The sequence below is a fragment of the Cnephaeus nilssonii genome (genome assembly GCF_951640355.1).
Source record: "Cnephaeus nilssonii genome assembly, chromosome: 2".
Lineage (NCBI taxonomy): Eukaryota > Metazoa > Chordata > Mammalia > Chiroptera > Vespertilionidae > Cnephaeus > Cnephaeus nilssonii.
In genome coordinates this window covers 5,560,259-5,581,413 of record NC_137073.1, presented here as the reverse complement: position 1 = coordinate 5,581,413, position 21,155 = coordinate 5,560,259, and the positions used below count along the sequence as shown (strand labels likewise).

Genomic DNA, 21,155 nt, shown 5'->3' with positions numbered 1-21,155 from the left:
AGCATCAGCCCATGGACTGAAGGGTCCCGAATTTGACTCTGGTCAAGGGCAAGTACCTGGGTTTCAGGCTCGATCCCCAGCCCAGCTGGGGCACATGTAGGAGGCAATCAATCAATGTCTCTCTCACATTGATGTTTCTGTCTGTCTCTCCTACTTCCTTCCACTTTCTCTAAAATCATGGAAAAAATATCCTCCAGTGAGGATTAACAAAAAAATAAAGAAAGAAGGAATGGGATTTGTTTTTAGTGGGGAGTTTCAGGTCTTTGAGATGAAATGGTGATGGCTATACACTGAATGTCCTAAATACCACTGAACTATACACCTGGAAATGGTTAAGATGGTAATTTTTATGTGTATTTTACTTGAATAAAAAATTGGAAGAAAAACAAATCATGGTACTGTTTCAGTAAACTAACAATTCTATGCTCCGAGAGGTCACAGTTCGATTTCTAGTCAGGGCCCATGCCCAGGTGGCAGGCTCAATCCCCAGTAGGGGTCATGCAAGAGGCAGCCAATTGATGTTACCCTCCCACATCGACATTTCTCTCTCCTCCTTCCTCTCTAAAATCAGTGATAATAATAATAAAATTTTTAAAGTAAGCAATTAAATATGGTATCCTGAATCCCCTCCTAAAACAGAAAAGTTTATTAGCAAAAAAATGGGCCAATAGCTTGTAGTGTACTTAATATTAATGTACCAAAGTTAATTTCTTAGTTTTGACATATATACCATGACTACTAAGATGTTAACATTAGGGAAACTACATAAAGGGTATACAGGAACTGGTTGTACTATCTTTGCAAAATTTCTCTAAATCTAACATTATTCCAAAATAAAAGTTTATTTTAAAATGAGTTTTAAAAAGCAAGCAAGAACTTTAAAGTTAGAATTCCTACATAGAAGACAAAGACAACACAAATATATTAGAATTGACTAAGCAAGCCCCCAAATATGAACACCTATACAGATAGCTACAGTGGGTGTGGAATTTTATTGTACTGTCCACTGTTGCCTAGCTATTATCTCAGAACCCACTAATTGCAAAAGGCAGGCTGCTGAATTTCATATGGCAGTACTGGTTCCTTAACGACCTGGGTGCCTTTTTCCACTTAGGTCACACGCGTTTCTTATTGTAGATACAGTGTAAACCTCCTGCCAACTCGTGCTTTTATATCTCTGGTAAGCTGGTTGTACGTTTGTGAGCATCCTCTTTGGAGTCAATAATGAACCTAGGCGTACCGCTCAGACCAGACGGCCTTGGCGGGTGGTCCGTCTTCCGGCGTTCACACGGTGCATAGAATGTAAGTTTGTTTGGAAGCACACGGGCACCTGCACACATGTGGGGGTCACTTCAGCCACTGGAAGCCACGTTCAATGTGCTGTTGCTGTCAGAGGGAAAAGACCATGAAGCTTCATCAGTCACCGAGTGGTGGGAAGCAACTGGTAGAAACGTCTTGCTTTATTCTGCGTCTATTTGAATCCCAGGCTCAGAACGAAGAGGAAAAAAAGCTTTCCTCAGAAAGACGCCGTGAAACACGGGGGTTCTCTTTCCCAGCCGGCCTCTTTTGTGACAGGCCAACTATGTAAAAGCTGATCCGACTCACAGAAGCCGAGGAAATACACTGTCGCTTTTAACTACTCTGCCCAAGGGAGAAAGCACTAGGGGCATTGTCTCTCCTTCCCTCCCCTCTCCAAGCCAGTTGTCTGAGCACCGAGGGGCTGCAGCCGCAGGTGCCAGGAGCTACAGCTGCAGGTGCGGCTTGCATTTCCCTCCTCCACGACCTAAGGTCAGATAGTTAGCCTGCTTTGACCACAAATAGAGCTCTTAATTTCTCTAGCACAACCTGAACTTGATACGAAGCACTTACACAAAGAATGGTGCAGACAAGAAGGCAGCTTTATTGTACTTTGGGAGGGAAAACATGATTCCATTTAGGGAAGGAAAAAAAAAGCCATTGACACTGAGTGAGCAACAGCGCCATCTAGTGAAATGGTGGTGATCACCACCAGGCTTCGGAGACCAGCTAGGAACGGTGAGATTTGCTAGTGTAAATTTTCACCACAAAACATCAAAGATAATTAGGTCTTCAGAGAATGTAATTTCAAGAAACGATTTTTATCTTCGAAATGCATAAATGTATGTGCTTTCTCTGCTTTTTAAGTAACAAATGAGTTTTGTTTTGAACAGACCATCAAATTAAGTCTCGATTTCAAAGTTATGAAACACTGGGGCAACCCGCCTCTTTGAACATCTACCACTCTTGCACTCTCTCGTTCAACAGTCTAATAGCAACCCTGGTAATGACAGACAGTTCATAAAGAAGCAAAACTCAACTGTACAAGAACTACATTGTTTACTCATTTCCGCCTTCTATTCTTACAGTCTATGGTGCTAAGTATTTGCACTTCACTTATTTGAATACCTGGAAAAAAGCTTTAGAACGTACCAACAATTTTGTATAAATCACATAACCCAACTCTTATTATGACTACACCATGACAGCGGGAGACACGGGCGTGAGGATGTGGGAGTGCCGCTCCTAATGAATAATGAAGCCTTTCTTCTCAAGGGCTCAGCGCGCCTTTACACCCAGGTGTTGCAGTGAACATGTTGATTTGATGACTTCTATGAGCATATAAATGGGGATATTTAGTGAAACACCTGGCTGGGAAAAGAAATAAAGTTGTAACAATAACATATTGTTTATAAACAGCAATCTCAAATCGGCATCTCTGTGGTTACGAGATTTTAGATTCTGGGTTAGTGCTCTGCTCTTTGGAATATCCACAACGGTTACTGACCAGCTAAGGAGTTCCTGCATTGCAACATTTCTGGGTATATGGTGGAGGCACTCACAGATTCTAGAATGCACAAGTCCGACACAGTCTTCATCAACCCATATGCTTGGCAACTAATAAATTCAGGGAAGGATTTCAGGATGAACCAAGTTCTGGGAAAGAGGTATACAAGTGTAGGGGAAGAACTGGGGTTAAAACATCTTTAGGCTCCGTTTTTTTGGTAGACGTAACTGAACGTTTCAGTTCTGAGCACCTGAGATTGTCCAGAAACACGAAGTTCTGAGTGTAGGACGTTAGCTACCACAGAGGCAGGCGCAGTGTTGTGCATTCCCCAAAGCAGCATGAACTGGGGAGTGGGTGGTAGTCCCTGAAGTACTGTATCCAAGTGAGGTGGTTCTCTTGACGGCTGGTCTGACTGCCTCAGTGTTCACAATTCACAGCACCACCACCCCTCCCCCCGCCTCAGTCCTTCCTGCAGCCGCATCTTCCACATAACGTGACTAGTGGGGTGTCCCTGAAGTCAAAGCAGTGCAAGGTCCTGGGAGCCTTTCATGAACTCAAACCTGATACCGAAGCCATCGCCAAAAGCGTTTATTAGCATGATTAAAACATTTTCTTGAAGAAGGACAGAAAGATGTCTAAACAGGAAAGAGTGCCCGTGGCTACACCTTACAACCAGTGTTTGCAACTGAAGGACCCCTTCACCGCCAGTCCTCGCTCGTCAGAAACAACCCGCATCTGCTGTTCCATGAGAAGTCATGACTATTGCCTGAACGGGAAGGAGTCCCCACTGCAACTGAGTATAAAAATACCTCCTGTAACTGAGTGAGACCTGCATACTGAGTAAAAGCGGATAAAATCACCAAAGAGTTGGGTTGTTTTTTTAAAAAACATTCCTTTTACACACTACAAAGAAATAATTAGTATTTTGGCTTTTTAAATTCCTACATGATCTTTAGCCCGACAGTCCCCAGCTCCTCCCCTGCGTAATGGAGAGCGCAGACTCTCCGGGTTACACGGGTTTGAGAACAAAGACAGCGTCGTCCAGGACGTAGTAGTCATTGTACATGTCCCCTTCGCACAGGTACGGCAGTCTGGTGAAAGCCTCGATAACAAAGCCCGCTTTCCCGAAAACTTCAGGCAGACTGTTCACTTGCTCTTCCCAGTTCTGTCCCTTGATTTCCAAAATTTCTGATGGCTTCTCCCACTTGCCACCTACTAAAACAAATAAAACATTAAGTTAAATTCTTGAACAAACAAGTTGTTTGAAGAGGGAGGGAGGGAAGAGGGTGCCAAGCGCTGGGTGCTCTGCTGACTCCCTCCCAGGCCCTGAGGTCGGGGACAGAGACAAGGAGCAGACGGAGCAGGCCAGTGGGGGACAGAGCAGCAGGAGCGTCGGGCTCCGCCCAAAGCTCACTAAGGACTGGAAAACTGAGGCAGGAGCAACACGTGATACTGGAAAGAGGGTTTTGGATAAATACAAGGAAACACCACTGCTGTAGTAAACTTATGCAACATATTAATTAGAGAGGTTTATTAGGCCGAAAATAAAACTAGGTTAATACAGGATTTTAATGTATAAAAATAGATAATCAGTGTGCTTTTCAAGAGAAGTTGATCCACTCCCTAACTTCTTTAAAAGAATATATATATATACACACACACATACACACACACTAGAGGCCCGGTGCACAAAATTTGTGCAAGGGGCTCGGCCATCATAGCACCAGCTTCGTCCGGAAGGTCATCGAGAAGGTCGTTCAGCTGTCCGATCTACTTAGCATATTACACTTTTATTATTATAGATTATATATATTATTGATTTCAGAGAGGGAGAGAGCGATAGAAACATCAATGATGAGAGAGAATCATTGATTGGCTGCCTCCTGCACACTCCCAACTGGGGATGGAGCCCACAACCCAGGCATGTGCCCTTGACCGGAATTGAACCTGGGACCCTTCAGTCTGCAGGCCGATGCTCTATCCACTGAGCCAAACCAGCTAGGGCCACTCCCTAACTTTTCAAAACAACTTCATAAAAGTATGAAGGACCAGAGACAGAGTGAGAACGGGAGTGTCCCGCATTCCCTGCACTGAAGCCGTGTCAGCCTCCTCCACACCTGAGCATCACTCAAGTTCACATACATACCAAGCATCGACTCGAGACACACACATACTGTAAATGCAGGGTGCTTGTCGGTACCATGGTGATGTACAATAAACACACAAAAACTAAGTGTCACAAATGCAGACTGGGGACAGCGTTCTGTACTGGGACACTGTCACTGTCAGTGCCCAGAGCACAGGCACTGAGTGGGAAGGTGTCACAGGACGCACTCTCCTGCCTCTCCTGCCACCAGCGCCAGCACGTGGCCCGAGCTCAGGCACACGCGCTCGGCCCTGGCATGAAGAGCTGGTGCCCCGGGAGTGAGGACGGAGCCTCCCCCTCCCGCCCCGGGGGTGGAGCAGGGCGGGGCGCCCAGGCTGGGGCAGCACTGGCCAGGTGCTGGGCGGTAGCATGGGCTTCAGACCAGCTCGATGGAGTGACCGGGGCGTTCTTCTTGGCTGCAGCCCACATGCGATTCTCCCGTCTTCCCAGCGGCTGTGACCCTCCATCCTTTCCTTAAATTCCCTTTGCTTAGGTCAGCAGAGTCCGTTTCTGCTGCTTAGAAAGAACCTGAGCAGGAGGGGGGCGGGAGCAGGGTTGGGAGGTATGGATGACAGGTTCCACACACCTGCTTCACCGACACAGGAAAAAGGGGTCACACAAAACTGGCACGGCCACTTACGGCACACAGCGCATTGTTCATTACACTGTGACATGTCACTGTTCACTAACCTCGCTCCGCTAGACCCAGCAGTGACTCCCAGGACCGGAAGGAACTGCGCTGGACATTGAAGTAATACTCCTTCCCGGGACACGCACAAATCCAGGCTCACTCAGGCCATCTAGCACTGAGAGGCTTTGTAAAAAGCCGAGGCAAATGAATCATGTGAACACCTAGAAATGTGCTCCAGGCTCAAGTCTCAACTTCAGATGGCAAAACTGCATTACAAACAATATTTACACAATTTCAAAAAGTTCCTGGTTATGGTTCCTTAATAAGAGTTCCTCTCTTCAGTTCTTCCTCTCTAAAAAGAGGAAAAGACGGGCAGCGCTCTCCAAATACGCGCTCCCCACCCCACACACAGACATGGAGGCTGTGCACGCGGCCAGGGCCCTCCTCGGCCTGGAAGTCGGTCTGATTCTGTGCTGTGTCGGTAAGCTGCTTTTTCTCCTCCACTTGACTTAAATCAATTGCTCTTTTTTTGCCAAATGCATTTATATTTTAAGCCCCTACAAAATAATTTTCAAACGTGTAACATGATGGAAATTGTCTAAAGTGGTAAGTTTCCTTTCCCCGGGGAAATAGGTGATAAAAGAGCAGCTGAGGAGGTTTCGTGTTAGCACTGAAACATCCCCTTTGCTGTTCGCTGCTCTACAGAGAGGACGCTCACCCTTTGGAGTTCCAGGTGCCGGCCATCAGGGACGGAGCTCCCACCCCGCACAGAGGGACAGAGCAGCTTCTGAGAAGCTGCGTCTGTAAATGAGAGAGAGCCTCCGGGCAGGGCGGGGGGGGGGGGGGTGGGGGGGAGGGGGCTGCTTCAGCTCCTTTCCCAAGAATAACCGCCCTCTCACAGACCTGGGTTTAAATTCTGCTGCTTCTGTTTTCATCCATGAAAGTGGTTCCCACCCCGCAGTTCTAACAATCTCATCAGAGTTCTGATAAATCTAATGATCTCAGTTTTTCCCACAAAGTTTGAGTCGTAGGGCACAGAAGGCAGCAAAAGCTCTTAAAATTAACTTTTTACCTGTTAAATATAAAAATGTTAACAGTGGTTATTTTGGGTGAAAGACCTATATGGGTGATTTCTCACTTGTACTCTCAATATTCTATTTTTTCTGTTAGGTGCACCTTATGTTTGTAAGCTTGTCACTGGTGTAATTTTAAAGTAGAACCCTGCTCTTTTAAAGATGCTCCCCGAAGGCGGGCGTGGGGCGCAGGGCGCAGGTGGGGGCGCCGCGGCTGGGGAGCGCACTGGGCCAGCTGCTCCCGCACGCTCAGACTGCACCCGAGGCTTTCTCAGGGTCAGAAGTTCGCTTTTAACTTATCTTCTAGTTTTGTTTTTCGAAACAGTAAAATAACCTTTTTAAATTCCCCCCACCAAGGAGATAAACTTTCAGCCTTTTCAGAGAGCACTGCCTTTGAAAAATCCTCCAGAACATGAAGCTTACATATCAGCTTTCCACAGGAGCAGGCTGTGTGCACAGCATCCCAACTTCTCTTTTTCTGGAGATGTTGCTTAACTGGGCGGGAAGAAACAGAGGTTTCCTCACAAGTCTGCTCTCACAACAGGAAACCCTACCACTGATTTGCTCCCACTCAGACTCATTTTGCAGAACTGGAAATAGGCGGAGATATAAAACTCCAGAATTGCAAATATTTCTTTTATCCTGGGCATTAGTTCTCCAAGGAAAGTGCTAAAAGTCAGCTTCTCTTGCCCTGGTTGCTGGTCAGTGCTTAGAGTGTCGGCCTGTGCACAGAAGGGCCTCGGGGTCAATGCCTGGTCAAGGGCATGTACCTGAGTTGCAGGTTCGATCCCTGACCCTGTCGGGCGTGTGTGGGAGGCAAGCGATCTATGTCTCTCTCTCTCACACTGATGGTTCTCTCTGCCTCTCTCTCTTTCTTTCTCTCTCCTCCTTCCTCTTTCCCTCCTTTCCTCCCTCTCCCCCCACCCCTTTCCCTCCCTTTCACTTTCTCTAAAACTCAATGGCAAAAATACCCTCAGGTTAGGATTTTTTTAAATGTATTTTTATTGATTTCAGAGAGGAAGGAGAGAGAGAGAGATATCAATGATGAGAATCACTGATCAGCTGTCTCCTGCACACCCCCTACTGGGGATTGAGGCAGAAACCCGGACATGTGCCCTTGACTGGAATTGAACCCAGGACCCTTCAGTCCGCGCAGGCTGATGCTCTATCCACTGAGCCAAACCAGCTAGGGTGGGTTAGGATTTACAAACCAAAAAAAAGCCAGCTTCTCTTTTAAGAATTCCTTCCCACAGAGGACTTGTAACTAAAACACTTGGTTAATCTGTTACATTCCAACTGGCCCAAGTCCAAGTCAAAGCATCCAAATAAAATGATCACTCGCTGAAAGTCAGTGTTCGCTAGCGTCCAAGGTGACGTGTGGGCAGGAGGCGTGTGCTGCTGCTGAGCCTGTGCAGCCTGCCCGTGCCCGCGGGTGCTCCGGGTGACCGGACCCTCTCCCACGGCTCACGTTTATGAGGTCACTTAAAAGCTCCCAGCTCGCCTCACATTGTACAAATGCTGAACTTAAAACGCGGCGAGAACAGCTCTGCCTCACAACCGGGCCTGTAAGAAAGTGCAAGGGAACAAGGCCCGTCCGGAACTCGAGCACCAGACCAGCTGGTCTCTCTTCCATTTCATTTGCGGACACAGGCCACTCAGAAACATACAACCAGGCGGAAGTCAGACTAACAGGGGCCAAAGTCACTCTAATGTGTCTCGGCCAATGCTACTCCAGGTCGAGCTCACCCCCACGGGCTGTGGCAGAGTCTCCACTTATAAACACCTGGGTGGCTTCCCAGCGTCACACGCCGGGTAAGGTCAGGGTAGGGTCAACCTGCATGACGGGAAGCAGCACGACACGGTGGACGGCATGGCCTGGGTGTCCAGTCCCAGCCTGCTAACACCCGCTGGGACGCCCGCAAGTATCTCTCAATGGCGCGGGGCACTGTGGAAGCAGGAAAGCAGCGATATCTACCTTTTCTGGAACATCCTTCTGCATCAGTGGTCTCAGCAGCCGCACGAGGGGCAGGATGCTACCCCTGTTCTGCTAGTGAGGACGCTGGGCCACACACCCCAGAGCAGGCAGAGCCAGGACCCCACCTCAGGCCGGTGCCTGTCGTCCCAAATTTCCATCCAGGCAGCGACCGTGGCCGGGGGAACCAAATTTGCTGGGCCAGGCAGGAGCCGGGCGGCATTCCCCCGGTGCACTTCTTGCCTTGCACAATGCTGCCCACAGAGACAACCCAGCTCACAAAGGGGCAATTGTGAAGGCCCCTGAATTCCTAGCAATCCCACCCCACAAGGCAAACCCCAAATGCCCCCTGCTCACGTGGCTCCAGCACGGCAGCGACGCCTGCCTGAGGGCTCTGACCCCAGACCGCACTGGACCCGAGCCCTGTGAGGTGGGTCCGGGGAGGAAGCAGGCTCCGGGGTCCCAGGGAAGCGTGTCAGCCAGTCCGAGAGCGTGATCGCGGGGACCCCGACCTTCTGCTCGGGCAGGCCGACCCCCTGGAACTTCTCTGGGGCTGTTCCCAAGGAGCCGCCGGCCAGGCCGGGAAACATGAGGCGTTAGGGAGTGAGGGCACTGTGTCTGGCTGCAGTCTTTTTGTGCCGAGCGAGCTCAGGTAAGAAGGAAGCTGGGTTCCCAGGCCCACCAATGCCAGGAGGTCAAAGCAGCAGCTGTCTTCCTCCAGGTGCCGCGGGCGGCTGCACCGTCTCTGTCTCGCAGCCGCCTGTCCTCGAAGTAGACGACGCGCAAGGGGCTGTGACCGTGCCCTGCTCCTTCTCCACAGCGGGCTGCCCTGCCGAGCCGCCCAGCAGCCTGTGGTTCCGCTACGGGGCTCACCGGACGGAGACCCTGTGCGCGGACGGGTGCACAAGTGAGGCCGACAAGTTCACAGTGCGGAAGGCCCTGGCACAGAACCAGGTCTCCCTCACGGTCAACCGGCTGACGCCCAACGACAGCGCCATCTACGTCTGCGGACTCGCCTCGCCCAGCTCAGAGGACCCGAGGGCCAAGCAGGCCGGAGCGGGGACCGTGCTGGTGGTGAGAGGTCAGTGGTCACGGCTGTGCTCCAGCACACCGCACGCTGGCGGCCTTTAAACACGCTGCCCCCTACACTCGGGGCGCCACAGCCCTGCGCCTCAGTGCCCTGGCCGGGGAAGGCCCTGGCCCGAGCACAGGCCAGCGCACGGTGTGGCTGGAAAACCCCTGGGAGCGCCCCTCCAGCCGCCACAGTCGGCGGTATGTCGGTGCCCGACCTCTCCCCACGCCCCGACGTCACTAGTGAGGGTGACCCTTGTGTGGCAGTGAGGGGCGGAGCGCCCATGCCTTGCTAACCGCCCCGTCCTCAGGAACTGGCCTGTATCACACCATCGAGAACAAAGCACTGCGGGGCGCATCGTGACCGATAACCTGGGCCCAGAGAAAACATGCATCATGGGGAATAAACACTAGTCTGGGGAGAAGCCAAAGGGTGGCCCTGACCCTGCCATTCCGTGTGGACAGACATGGAAAATTCCTGCCTTTTCCGTAGAACGCCTAATTTGGCACTTGAAACATTTTTTAAAAGTTTTCCCACTATAGTTAATTTGTTAGTTTCAGAAAAAATATATACATTATATAAACCGAGTTCACAGGATAAGCATCTACAGGTATGTAATTGAAAAGTACAGGTTATTCAGATAATGATTACAAATCAAATTGTATTTTGTACTTCAAATAATCAAGTACTTGAAGACAGCGTGTTACCCACCCCCACCCCTCACCCCCACGGAGAGCCCAGCACACCTCCTGCAGGGAGGGAGAGTTCAGAACGTGAAACTGGACTCAGTAATCCTCCTTCCAAGAACTCATGAGCAAGAAGGGGCCCGGAGCAGCAGCTGTCTTTTCAGTGTGTGCGAGCACTGAGGCCCACGCCAGATGGCACCAGTCAGTGGCGTTCTGAACAGCAGCGCTGACAGGCACAGGGACACATCTCCACCCACAGACAGACTCCCAGGCACTGCACCCATCTCCACCAAGGGCATCCTGCATGCCCGTGAACTAACTGTCTTGAAATAGCCACCTAACTTTAAGCAACGCTTTATATAAAATGTGAGTCTTACCTTTATGACAATTGAATTTTAAAACTTCTTAGTTTTAAAAACAAGTACCATTTTCAGTATAATACATTTTAAAAGACTGATGAACAGGCTTTAACTATATCATATACTTGAATGTCTTTAAAATCAAGAGACCATAAATACATTTTTATGAATTGCCAAGCGGAGTGTGTTTTACCTCTACATGCAGCTTCAGCTGAGCCTTAAATGTGTACCACAGCAGTAAGTCCCCACTGACGGGCTTCTCTGCTCTGCCGTTAACCAGGAGCGCGAGGCCCGGGCAAGGCCCTGCGGGGGCTCCTGGCGGCTCTGCTGGCTCTGCTCTCCCTCTACGTGGTCGCCGTGCTCGGGATCTTCGTCCTCCTCACCAGGGTAAGTCCAATTGCCTTGCACTGGACCCCAAAGCCTTGACTATCACCACAAGGAAATGACTCCCCCCTCCCCACGCCGAGTCTCCCTGAGCGGCGGCAGGAAATACCGCCTGCTGGGGCGTCGGAGAAGCAAGCACATTTTCATCCCAGCAATCGTCACTGACCAGAGGGCCCGATGTTTTCTCTTTAAAACCTATAATATTGGATAAGGACCCTTCTTCAAAACCATCTTATATGTTAACTGTCTGCTGCGGGGGGAAGGGGGGAGTTAAGAATGAGCAAAAAGGGTCTGGCCAGTGTGGCTCAGCAGTTAAGTGTTGGCCAATGAGCCAGGAGACTGGGACACATGACTAGGCTCGCTCCCCAGGGGGGGGTATGGGAGGCAGCCAATCAGTGCTTCTCTCTCATCACTGATGTTTCCATCTTTCCCCCTCCCTTCCTCTCTGAAATCAATAAAAATATATTTTTTTAAAAAAAGAATGAGCAAAAAAGAGTTAACAAAAAAATTAGGAGTTGCCTAAAATATTTTTTAAAAGCCTAAGGTTTTTGAGAAAGTACCTGTCTCCTGGCTGCTCATATGCTGCTATAAGAGGGGATCTACGTGTGTGATATAAGTCTGAGTTATTTTATTAATATAATAAAAGCATCTCAGAAACGGCATGAAAATGACTAACTCTTACTGTACAGCATTAAATATTAAGTTAGCTCAATCTTATGGGAGGTGCCCGCCGCAATTGTTTTGAGTACATAAAATATCTCTTAACATTTTCCTTTTCTTTCTGACAGTCAAAATCTAACACTCTAAGAAACAAAGAAAAAGAAGATTCACAAAAGGTACAGACCAATGCTTGTAAAGTATCTTTTACACTCTGGCTGGTTGTAACTATTTCAAATCCGAAACAGTTTAAGAGACACAGAGTCATGGCAACTTTCAACCACAGTTACTGTCTCCTATTGTTGAGAAACTCAATGATAATCTCAAATGATAAGCTGAGATTGAAACTTGATAGTTCTCGGCCATAAATTCTACTTAATATACTAAAAATATCAGAGTTAATGGTAGGAATAGGTATGCTGGGGGCGGGGGCACATCCAGCACTTCCGGTCCTAAGACGGAGGCACTTTTTCTCGTTTGCATTTACAGAAAAAGAGTGCCAGGCGTATTTTTCAGGAAATTGCTCAAGAACTTTACAATAAGAGACATGTGGGAACAAGCCAACAACCTGTAAGTATAAAGTATGAGAAAGATGTCATGCCATGATGCAGCGTGCTTGACTGAGCACTGAGCTGCCAACACGCCATCGATAGGATGGTTTCCTCCGAGCTTCCACATGCAGGGAGTTCTCATACGGGGCCTGTCCGGGTCAACGCCGCCCAACGCCGCCCGGCACAGCAGAGACCAGCGGCACCTCAGTGACGGGCTCTGGGAAGCACAGTGGCTACCGGCAATGCTTTCCATGCAGACGAGGGTGCGTGGGGCCAGGGCTCCTTTGTACAGTATGCAGGAGACACACTTGTGGATCGAGCTATATAGTAAACATTATTTGTTGCCAATAAGGCAGACAGAAATTCACAGCTGAAAAGACACAGCTAACGGGACTAAAAGCTGGCTGTGTCTTCAGTCTCCGGGGCTGGGCGGCAGGAAGAATGCCCGGCCACCTCGGCCAGCGACTCTCCAGAGCCCGGTGTGAACAGGTTTCCAACAAGACGCTGCTGCACAGCCCGCAGAGCGATACTCAGGTCCCTGACACACGACCAGACGTTCAGATTTGAGTTAAAATTAAAGAAATACTGAGCTTATGTACTACTAAGGATGTTTTCCTCCTAAACAGCAGCTAAAGGGCAAATGTAACAGGTTTCTGAAAGAGGTGTTTTTTAAAAATCACTTTTAAAAAGAATTTTCATGCAGGAGATAATATCGCAGGCGTCCTCAAACTACGGCCCGCGGGCCACATGCGGGTGTTTTTGCCGTTTTGTTTTTTCACTTCAAAATAAGATATGTGCAGTGTGCATAGGAATTTGTTCATAGTTTTTTTTTTAAACTATAGTCCGGCCCTCCAACGGTGTGAGGGACAGTGAACTGGCCCCTGTTTAAAAAGTTTGAGGACCCCTGGTCTAAGGAATCATTTCATTCTGGTGTATCTGCAGAGGTACACTAAGAAGTGGAGTGCCCGCCAGAGGTGCCGCCCGCTCCGAATAATGCTAACGCCCGTTCACTCTTTTCTTAGTGAGGCCGCATCTGGCCCAGCAAAGGGGCAAAGTGGGAATCGGACCTGCAACACGTTTAAGCCAGGGCTGTGGCAATGGCATCTGAACAAGAAAAGTAACGTTCAGTTCCCACAACTTTGCTAAATACTTGACCTTTAAAGTACGGGAAGGGCACTCAGGACCCAGAATGCAAGATGGCATATATGTTGCGTTCAGTGTGCATCATTGGTTATGTAACCTTAAATATGGCTTACTGACTATTGCAGGAGAAAGACAACACTTATGAAAACAGGACAGCACTGGACAACTATGAACGACCATAGGAATTATTTAACCTTCAATTACGTCACTGAAAATTCAGAAGTTATGGTAGTTTTAATGGACATATACCCAGCAGGCTTTAAAAACATAAACGAAGATGAATGGAAAAGACAACTGGGCACAAGGAAGGATGCTGGGTACAAGAAACTACAACCACAGTAACTACCGAACACTCAAACTCAACGAAACTGCACACCCTTGCCTAACTCGCTAAAAGAATTCCAAGCATTCTAACACTTTCCAGAAAGCTCGTTTTATACCATGCATCCCATATGTGCTTCATTCAACATGAAGTGCGTGATGACGATTACCCGGAAGAAGATCTGAAGTCATACCATATGCCTCAGTCTTGAGTGGAGGAACCGTCTATGGGTTGTACAAGTGGTGGCCCAATGAGATTAAGCTGGAGGGACGAAGGGAGGGAGGGAGGGAGGGTGGGAGGAAGGGAGGGAGGGAGGGAGGGAGGGAGGGAGAGAGAGAGGGGGGGGGGAGGGAGGGAGGGGTCAAAATCTGAGCTGGAGAAAAATCATCTCACAAAGTACCTTGGAGCAAAAATCATCTCCTTTAGTACTGCCTCAGGAATAGCATAGTACACATTCTCGGCCAGGTATGCAAAATGCTACCAACAAAAAGTGAGACTAGCATAGAATACAGAGTAAGAACATGGTAGCTAGAATATAGAAAATCCAACGCAGAAGGTTGAACAGAGAAAACCTCAGAACTGATCATCCCAGACAACTCTGCATGTCTACATTGTGCCAAGAAAATAGGTTATGGATTGTTCTTTGAAGGCTACTTCAGTGCAAAAAAATTTATTTAAAGTGCCTGCAAGTGTACACTCACTACTAAATATGAGTTACAGCCTATTGTTTTTACTTCATTAAAGTGTTTCTTTTAAAATGGCATTAAATAAGTGTACTCTTATTTTTAAAACCCAGGTAGAATTTAAATATTTTAAGATCCCTTTGAAAACATTTGGCATGATTACTTAAATCCATAATCTTCAATCTTTCTAGTTACACATGCCAGAAAAAATGGAAAGAGGAGGGGAGCATGTAAACACATTTTATTTGTGTGTATACATATGTTGTATATGTATGCTTTATTAAGTACAGTGTATGTGTGAGCATGTATGTGTGTATCTTAGACATCGAAATAGAACTTAAACAATTGGCATAAAAAGTAATATACAGTTGACTCTTAAACAATGCAGGAGTTAGGGACACCAACTTCCTCTCCCCCTGAGCAGTAAAAAATACACTTATAACTTTTGATTCCCCAAAACTTAACTACTAACAGCCTACTATTGACCAAAAGCCTTACATAAACAGCCAACACATATTTTGTATGTTATATATATTATATACTATGTCCTTACAACAAAATAAGCTAGATAAAATGTTATTCAGAGTGCCTGGTATATGTATAATGTGCATTCTTTTTTTTAATATGTATTTTTACTGATTTCAGAGAGGAAGGGAGAGGGAGAGAAAGATAGAGATATCAATGATGAGAGAGAATCATCGATCGGCTGCCTCCTGCACACCCCACACTGGGGGTCGATTCCCAGGCATGTGCCCCGACCGGGAATCGAACTGTAACCTCTCGGTTCACAGGTCGATGCTCAACCACTGAGCCCCGCCGGCCAGGCTAATGTGTATTCCTTTATTCATCCATCTAGCCAACAATACTTACTGAGCACTTTATGAGTGCAAGCTCAAGGCCTCTGCGCACTGCCCTGGGTCCTGCCGAGCATGCCCTTCCCAGCCCCCGTCCACGCTCTCATGCTTCTTCTCATGCTGTTCCCTCTGCCGAGCAAAAAGCTTCACAGAAACCAACACAGCTCCCGTGTCACCTCCCACGGAAACCCACAGTACCTTGTCACATTTCCTATCAGACTACCCTGCACTGTCCATTTACATCTGCCTTCAATACTACTTTTTTTATATATATATTTTATTGATTTTTTTACACAGAGGAAGGGAGAGGGATAGAGAGTTAGAAACATCGATGAGAGAGAAACATCGATCAGCTGCCTCTTGCACACCCCCTACCGGGGATGTGCCCGCAACCAAGGTACATGCCCTTGACCGGAGTCGAACCTGGGACCCTTGAGTCCGCAGGCCGACGCTCTATCCACTGAGCCAAGCTGGTTTAGGCAGCTTTCGGTACTATTCTGTGAGTGTTTTAAGGCTAGAAGCATGTTTTCATTATATCTTTGTATTTCCACTGTCTAGGCAATGCCTGGTATGTAGTAGGCTCTCAGATGTCATTATATGAATGCAACTGAACAATGTTTCTATAGAAAAATACTTTTTCTGCACTTCAGTGAGCTATGACGCACATTCACTGCTTAGCCATCGACCCTCACACCCCTCCATAAAGACTGCTACTATCTGAGCACCCAGAATAGGCACTGGAAAGGATTACGTGACAGCTTTCTGTTAGATTAAGTTTCCCATGACAATGGAAACAGAATGATACTGAAAGAACTAAAGAGGGAAACAGACAGAGCCGTGGTTCTAGTGTCTACACACCCTACAAGGGCACTTAAGCCACACAGGGAAAGATGGTGGTGGGCTTTCAGAATGAGCCCACTCCCCCTGCTGTGAAAGAGGAGAACTGCACCTCCGGCCAATAGGAATGCACTTGAGTCTCCGTGGAGCAAGTCACATAAACCCATGCCAAGTGCCAACTCTGAGCTGAAATCAGAAAGCAGAATAAAGACGTCAGGTTATGATCATTATTGGTAAAGGCGCTTGTCAGGCAGATCTAAAGGACATTGACAAATATTTCAGACTGAAGAACTGTGAACAAATATGATCAATAAAGCCACAAATAAAAACCAAGTAACAATGGGATGGGATAACATAAATCTGGCATGGCAAATGCCAGTGCTAAAACAGACACCGCTGAGCACTACCCTCTACATCAGATTATTTAATCCTCACAGCATACCTCCAGGTAAGTATTAGCCCATTTTACAGATGAAGCTTAATGACAGGCCCAGGTAGTAAGGGCTACCCACATTTCTAACACAGGCTGCCCTCAAAGCCCAAGTTCTTCCCAGGAAACAGTCTTGCTTTGTCTATTTAGCCCAGGGGTCCTCAAACTTTTTAAACAGGGGGCCAGTTCACTGTCCCTCAGACCGTTGGAGGGCCGGACTATAGTTTAAAAAAAAAAAACTATGAACAAATTCCTATGCACACTGCTAAGTCGGCTGCTAAGCAGGACAGGCAGCGGCGGCAAAAACACTCGGCGGGCCGGATAAATGTCCTCGGTGGGCCGTAGTTTGAGGACCCCTGATTTAGACAGATGGGAACTCTTAGACTAAATGTGTCTAATTTAACTAGAACAATTAGCATGGAAAAAAGTGAGAAAGTTGCCAAAGGCTACTTTTCAAACAGCACAGGCCTGGCTGCTGTCACCGGAGAAAACTACTAAACTTCACTAGATAACCACGTGCCATTTAAACTGTCGGAGAGCATAAAAACCTTCCAAATTAGTTTTTACAAAGCCAGCAGAACACTGATACCAAAACATAACACAGATAACACCCACCAAATAAATACAGACCAAACATCATTCACCAGCGTTAACACTCACATTTTACTTAGAATTTTCAAAAAACAATCCAGTAATGCGTTACAAGTCTATCCAGTCTAAACCCAGAACTGCAAGGCTGGATATATATATAAGAAAAGTGCTTTTAGTTTATGAAGTCAAAGGAGAAACGGCAGCATAACCACACCTCCATCAATGTTGAAAACACCAGTGAAATATTCAATAGTGATTCCCGATTTTTTAAACTCTTAATAAAATAGGATTTAAAAAATATGTAGCTCAAGGCAAACAACATCAACCTCAAGGCAAAAGACAGTATCATATTTAAAGTGGAAACATTTCATTAAACTCAAAATGAAGACAAAAATGTCCACTGTTTTTTATTAACATTTTCTGGAATTAACTACCAATTCACTTGGACCAAAATTAAAAAATCTGAAAATGAAAAGTAGCAAAATTATTTGCAAATGCTGTAACTGTGTATCAACAAAACACAAGAGAATCTATAAAAAAAATTGTTGGAAACACTAAGAGAATTCAGTAAGATAAAGATAAAAATATCAACTCCCTACGTATACATGGTATTATTCCTTCTAAAACAGAATGGAAGAGCCTCTTGCAACAACAGGAACAAACCTGGAGTACTGGTGCTCAGTGAAGTGGGTAGATGCTGTATGATCTCACTCATGTGTGGGAACTAAACGAGCTAAACTCCTAGACCAGAGAGGACAATAGTTGGCAGGGGCAGGGGTGTGGGAAAAGTGGGGAGATGCTAGTCAAACTGCCAGGTGATGACTAGGTCTTGGAGATGTGGTGTACAGCAAGTGACTATCCTAATATATAAAAAGCCAGGGGCTGTCACGACTGAAACAACCAGACAGACGACCGAACAGCAGGCTGCGTGGGTGACCAGGCTGGCAGGAGGGTTAGTGAGGGACGACCAAATGACTGAACAGCAGGCTGTGTGGGGCAACCAGGCTGGCAGGGGGGCAGTTGTGGGCAACCAGGCTAGCAGGGGGAGCAGTGAGGGGCGACCAGGCCGGCAGGGGGGGGCAGTTAGGGGCAAACAGGCCAGCAGAGAGGGTAGTTGGGGGCGACCAGGCCGGTGGGGTGGCGGGGGGGGGGGGGGCAGTTGGGGATGACCAGGCGGCAGGCAGAGGTGGTTAGGGGCAATCAGGCAGGCAGGCAGGTGAGCAGTTAGGAGCCAGCAGTCCCGGATTATGAGAAGGATGTCCCAGATTGGAGAGGGTGCAGGCTGGGCTGAGGGGACCCCCCATACACAAATTTCGTGCACCAGGCCTCTAGTCTATATGTATGTATATAAAAGCCAAGCAACTGGAACGATCGATCACTATGAAGTGCACTGCGGCCGGCCAACCGGCCTGATCAGGGGCAGGGTCAGCCAGCCAACTTCCCGCAGCCCCTCCCCCCCAAACTGGCCCAGCCCCTGATTGGCCCCCCGCACCCCCATCGAGGGCAGAGATGGCTGGCCAACTTCCCGCAGCCCCTCCCCCCGGCTGGCCCCAACCCCAATCAGCTCCCCCACCCCGATCTGGGACAGAGACGGCAGCCAACCTCCCACAGCCCCTCCCCAGGCCAGCTAGTCTATATATATAAAAGCCCAGCAACCTGAACGGCGGAATGACCAGAATGACCGGTGGCTATGACGCGCACTACAGCAGCCAACCAGCCTGATCCGGGCCCTGATTGGCGCCCCCCCGCCCCGACCAAGCCGGCCCAGCCCCCGATCAACCCCAACACCCCTATCAGGGGCGGGGCTAGCTGACCAACCACCCGGGGATGGGTCTGGGCCCCCATCTGGGCAGGCTGGCCGAACCCCACCCATGCACAAATTCATGCACTGGGCCTCTAGTAGTTAATAATACTGTATAGTATACTATATGAGACATGCTAAGAGAGTGGGTCCTAAGTGTTCATATTCACACATACAAAATATAACTATATGAGGAGGTGGATAATCACTTACATAATATACATATATTAAATCATCACATTGTGTACCTTATATACAATTTTTTTAAACTTTATTTTTATTGTTGACACTATTACAAACATCCTCACTTCCCTCCATTTTTGCCCACCTCCACACAGGCCCCACCCACCCTCCCTCTGGCCATCACCACACCGTTGTCTGTGAAATAGATACAATTTTTATTTATCAACTATACCTCAATAAAGCTGGGGAAAGTTTAAAAATAAAAAATATGATAGAAGAAAAATTCCTATTTAAAATATCACACACACACACACACATACACACACACACACACAATTAGAAAACTTTATATTACTACTTAGAAAGACACAATTTTGCATTTTTCCCCAATTAACCTAAGTAACAAAATCACTGCGGTTCAATTTAGAGTCAAATAAAAATTACACACAAGGAATAACTTAATATACAATGGCTTTTTGTTAAAAGATAAATTGAGCCAGGTATGCAAAGCAGCCCAGTATCCATGACCTCACAGAGCAAGATCACCTCGCACCTCCCAGTCCTCAGTGCCACTTGGAGAGCATCAGGATCTAGTACTCAGTGGCCTAGAGAAAGGAAGCCACGCCAGAGTGCGAGGAGCGGTCTGCAAAACTGACAGCGCCTCCAGCACCCCCAGCACCCCCAGCACCCATGCTTCTCATCTCAGGGGCTGTGTGTCACGCAGACGCCTGGCATTCAGCGGGCATCCCTTGTAGCCACCATCAAGGAGCTTGCGTTAGTCCTTACTGGAAACCGCCCTCTTATCCAACGTGACTTCCTCTCAATATTTAGTGTCGGAAGCACAAGGAAATAAAAGTCATGGTCAAACTGGTATTTCTCCCCCTGTGCTTCCACCTCCCCTATGCCAGGAAGTTGCACTCAAGTTTCTGTCGAGTGGTTGCCCAACAGGACCCAGCAAGCCAGGCTTACACCTGATGACCGTGACTGCCGCAGAGGCGGGCTGAGGCTCGGTCACAGGCGTGGCACAGAGTCACCCCGAGGACACTCACTGTACAGCACCCGTGTATGATACAGGGGCACTCACGCCTACAGCAGCTTTTCTTTACCATGACAAACAGTTCAACAACAGGGATGTAAAAATAGACATGGGGGAGGGAACATATGTCTGTTTTCTTTCCCACCCTCCATTTTGTCTATCATCAACACAAATCTAAAACCATTTGGTAAATGTTAAGACAAGCATTAAATAAACAGAGTCAAAACTGAGGGGGGAAATAAAGACAAGAAGAAATTAAGGAGCTAGTCAGCGGCAACACAGATCCACAGATCTTCACAGACATCCACTCACCACAATGCTTTCAAAATAATGGGTTTCTTTAAAATGTCTGCAAGCTCTTAGAGGTTTTGAACCCAGGCTGAGCTAGGCAGTAAAAAATAAATAAATAACCTAAAGATTTAAAAATATTAAAATGTATTACTTATACAATAAACTAGAGGCCCAGTGCATGAATTCATGCACGGGTGGGGTCCCTTGGCCTGGCCAGTGATCAGGGTCAGACAGCCAGAGGGAGGGACCGCGGGAGGTTGGCCGGCCACAGGAGGTTGGCTGTGGGAGCGCACTGACCACCAGGGGGCAGCTTTTGCTTGAGCATCTTCCCCCTTTTGGTCAGTGCGTGTCATAGCGACCGGTCAACCGGTCGTTTGGTCAACCGATCATTTGGTCAACTGGTCATAACAGTCGCTTAGGCTTTTATATATATAGATAATTTTATATTACTGTACATTAGCTTACAAAAATGCAAGAGAGTCTTCAAGTCATATAACTTTCAACGTGACCTGAAACACAAACCACACTAGCTAAAACTGAGTCAGTGTGAACTGCTGCCACTAGCCACAGCGCATCTGAACGAACAGAACCAAACCACTTCTTCTCATCTACTCTCCCTTCAGTAGTGCTGAAGAACAGACCAACAATGG

The 21,155-nt window shown here is 47.6% G+C and overlaps 2 protein-coding genes across 4 annotated transcripts in view; one reads left to right on the top strand and one right to left on the bottom strand.

The window, feature by feature from the left end:
- Positions 1-2,723: 2,723 nt before the first annotated feature.
- Positions 2,724-21,155, bottom strand: part of METTL9 (methyltransferase 9, His-X-His N1(pi)-histidine) — a 43,816-nt gene continuing 25,384 nt past the window's right edge. Inside the window, exon 5 of one of the 3 annotated variants that reach the window (XM_079792588.1) lies at positions 2,724-4,018. In XM_079792588.1, the coding sequence (XP_079648714.1) occupies positions 3,813-4,018 (206 nt within the window). In that variant the 3' untranslated portion in view covers positions 2,724-3,812. The remainder of the gene's footprint in view (positions 4,019-21,155) is intronic. The other 2 variants (XM_079792589.1, XM_079792590.1) reach the window with 2 other exon arrangements.
- Positions 4,045-14,073, top strand: IGSF6 (immunoglobulin superfamily member 6). The gene is made up of 6 exons (XM_079792668.1): positions 4,045-6,061; positions 9,347-9,706; positions 11,023-11,129; positions 11,915-11,962; positions 12,273-12,353; positions 13,603-14,073. Exons 1-6 carry the CDS (start codon positions 5,995-5,997, stop codon positions 13,657-13,659), a joined length of 720 nt encoding a protein of 239 aa, XP_079648794.1. The 5' UTR covers positions 4,045-5,994; the 3' UTR covers positions 13,660-14,073.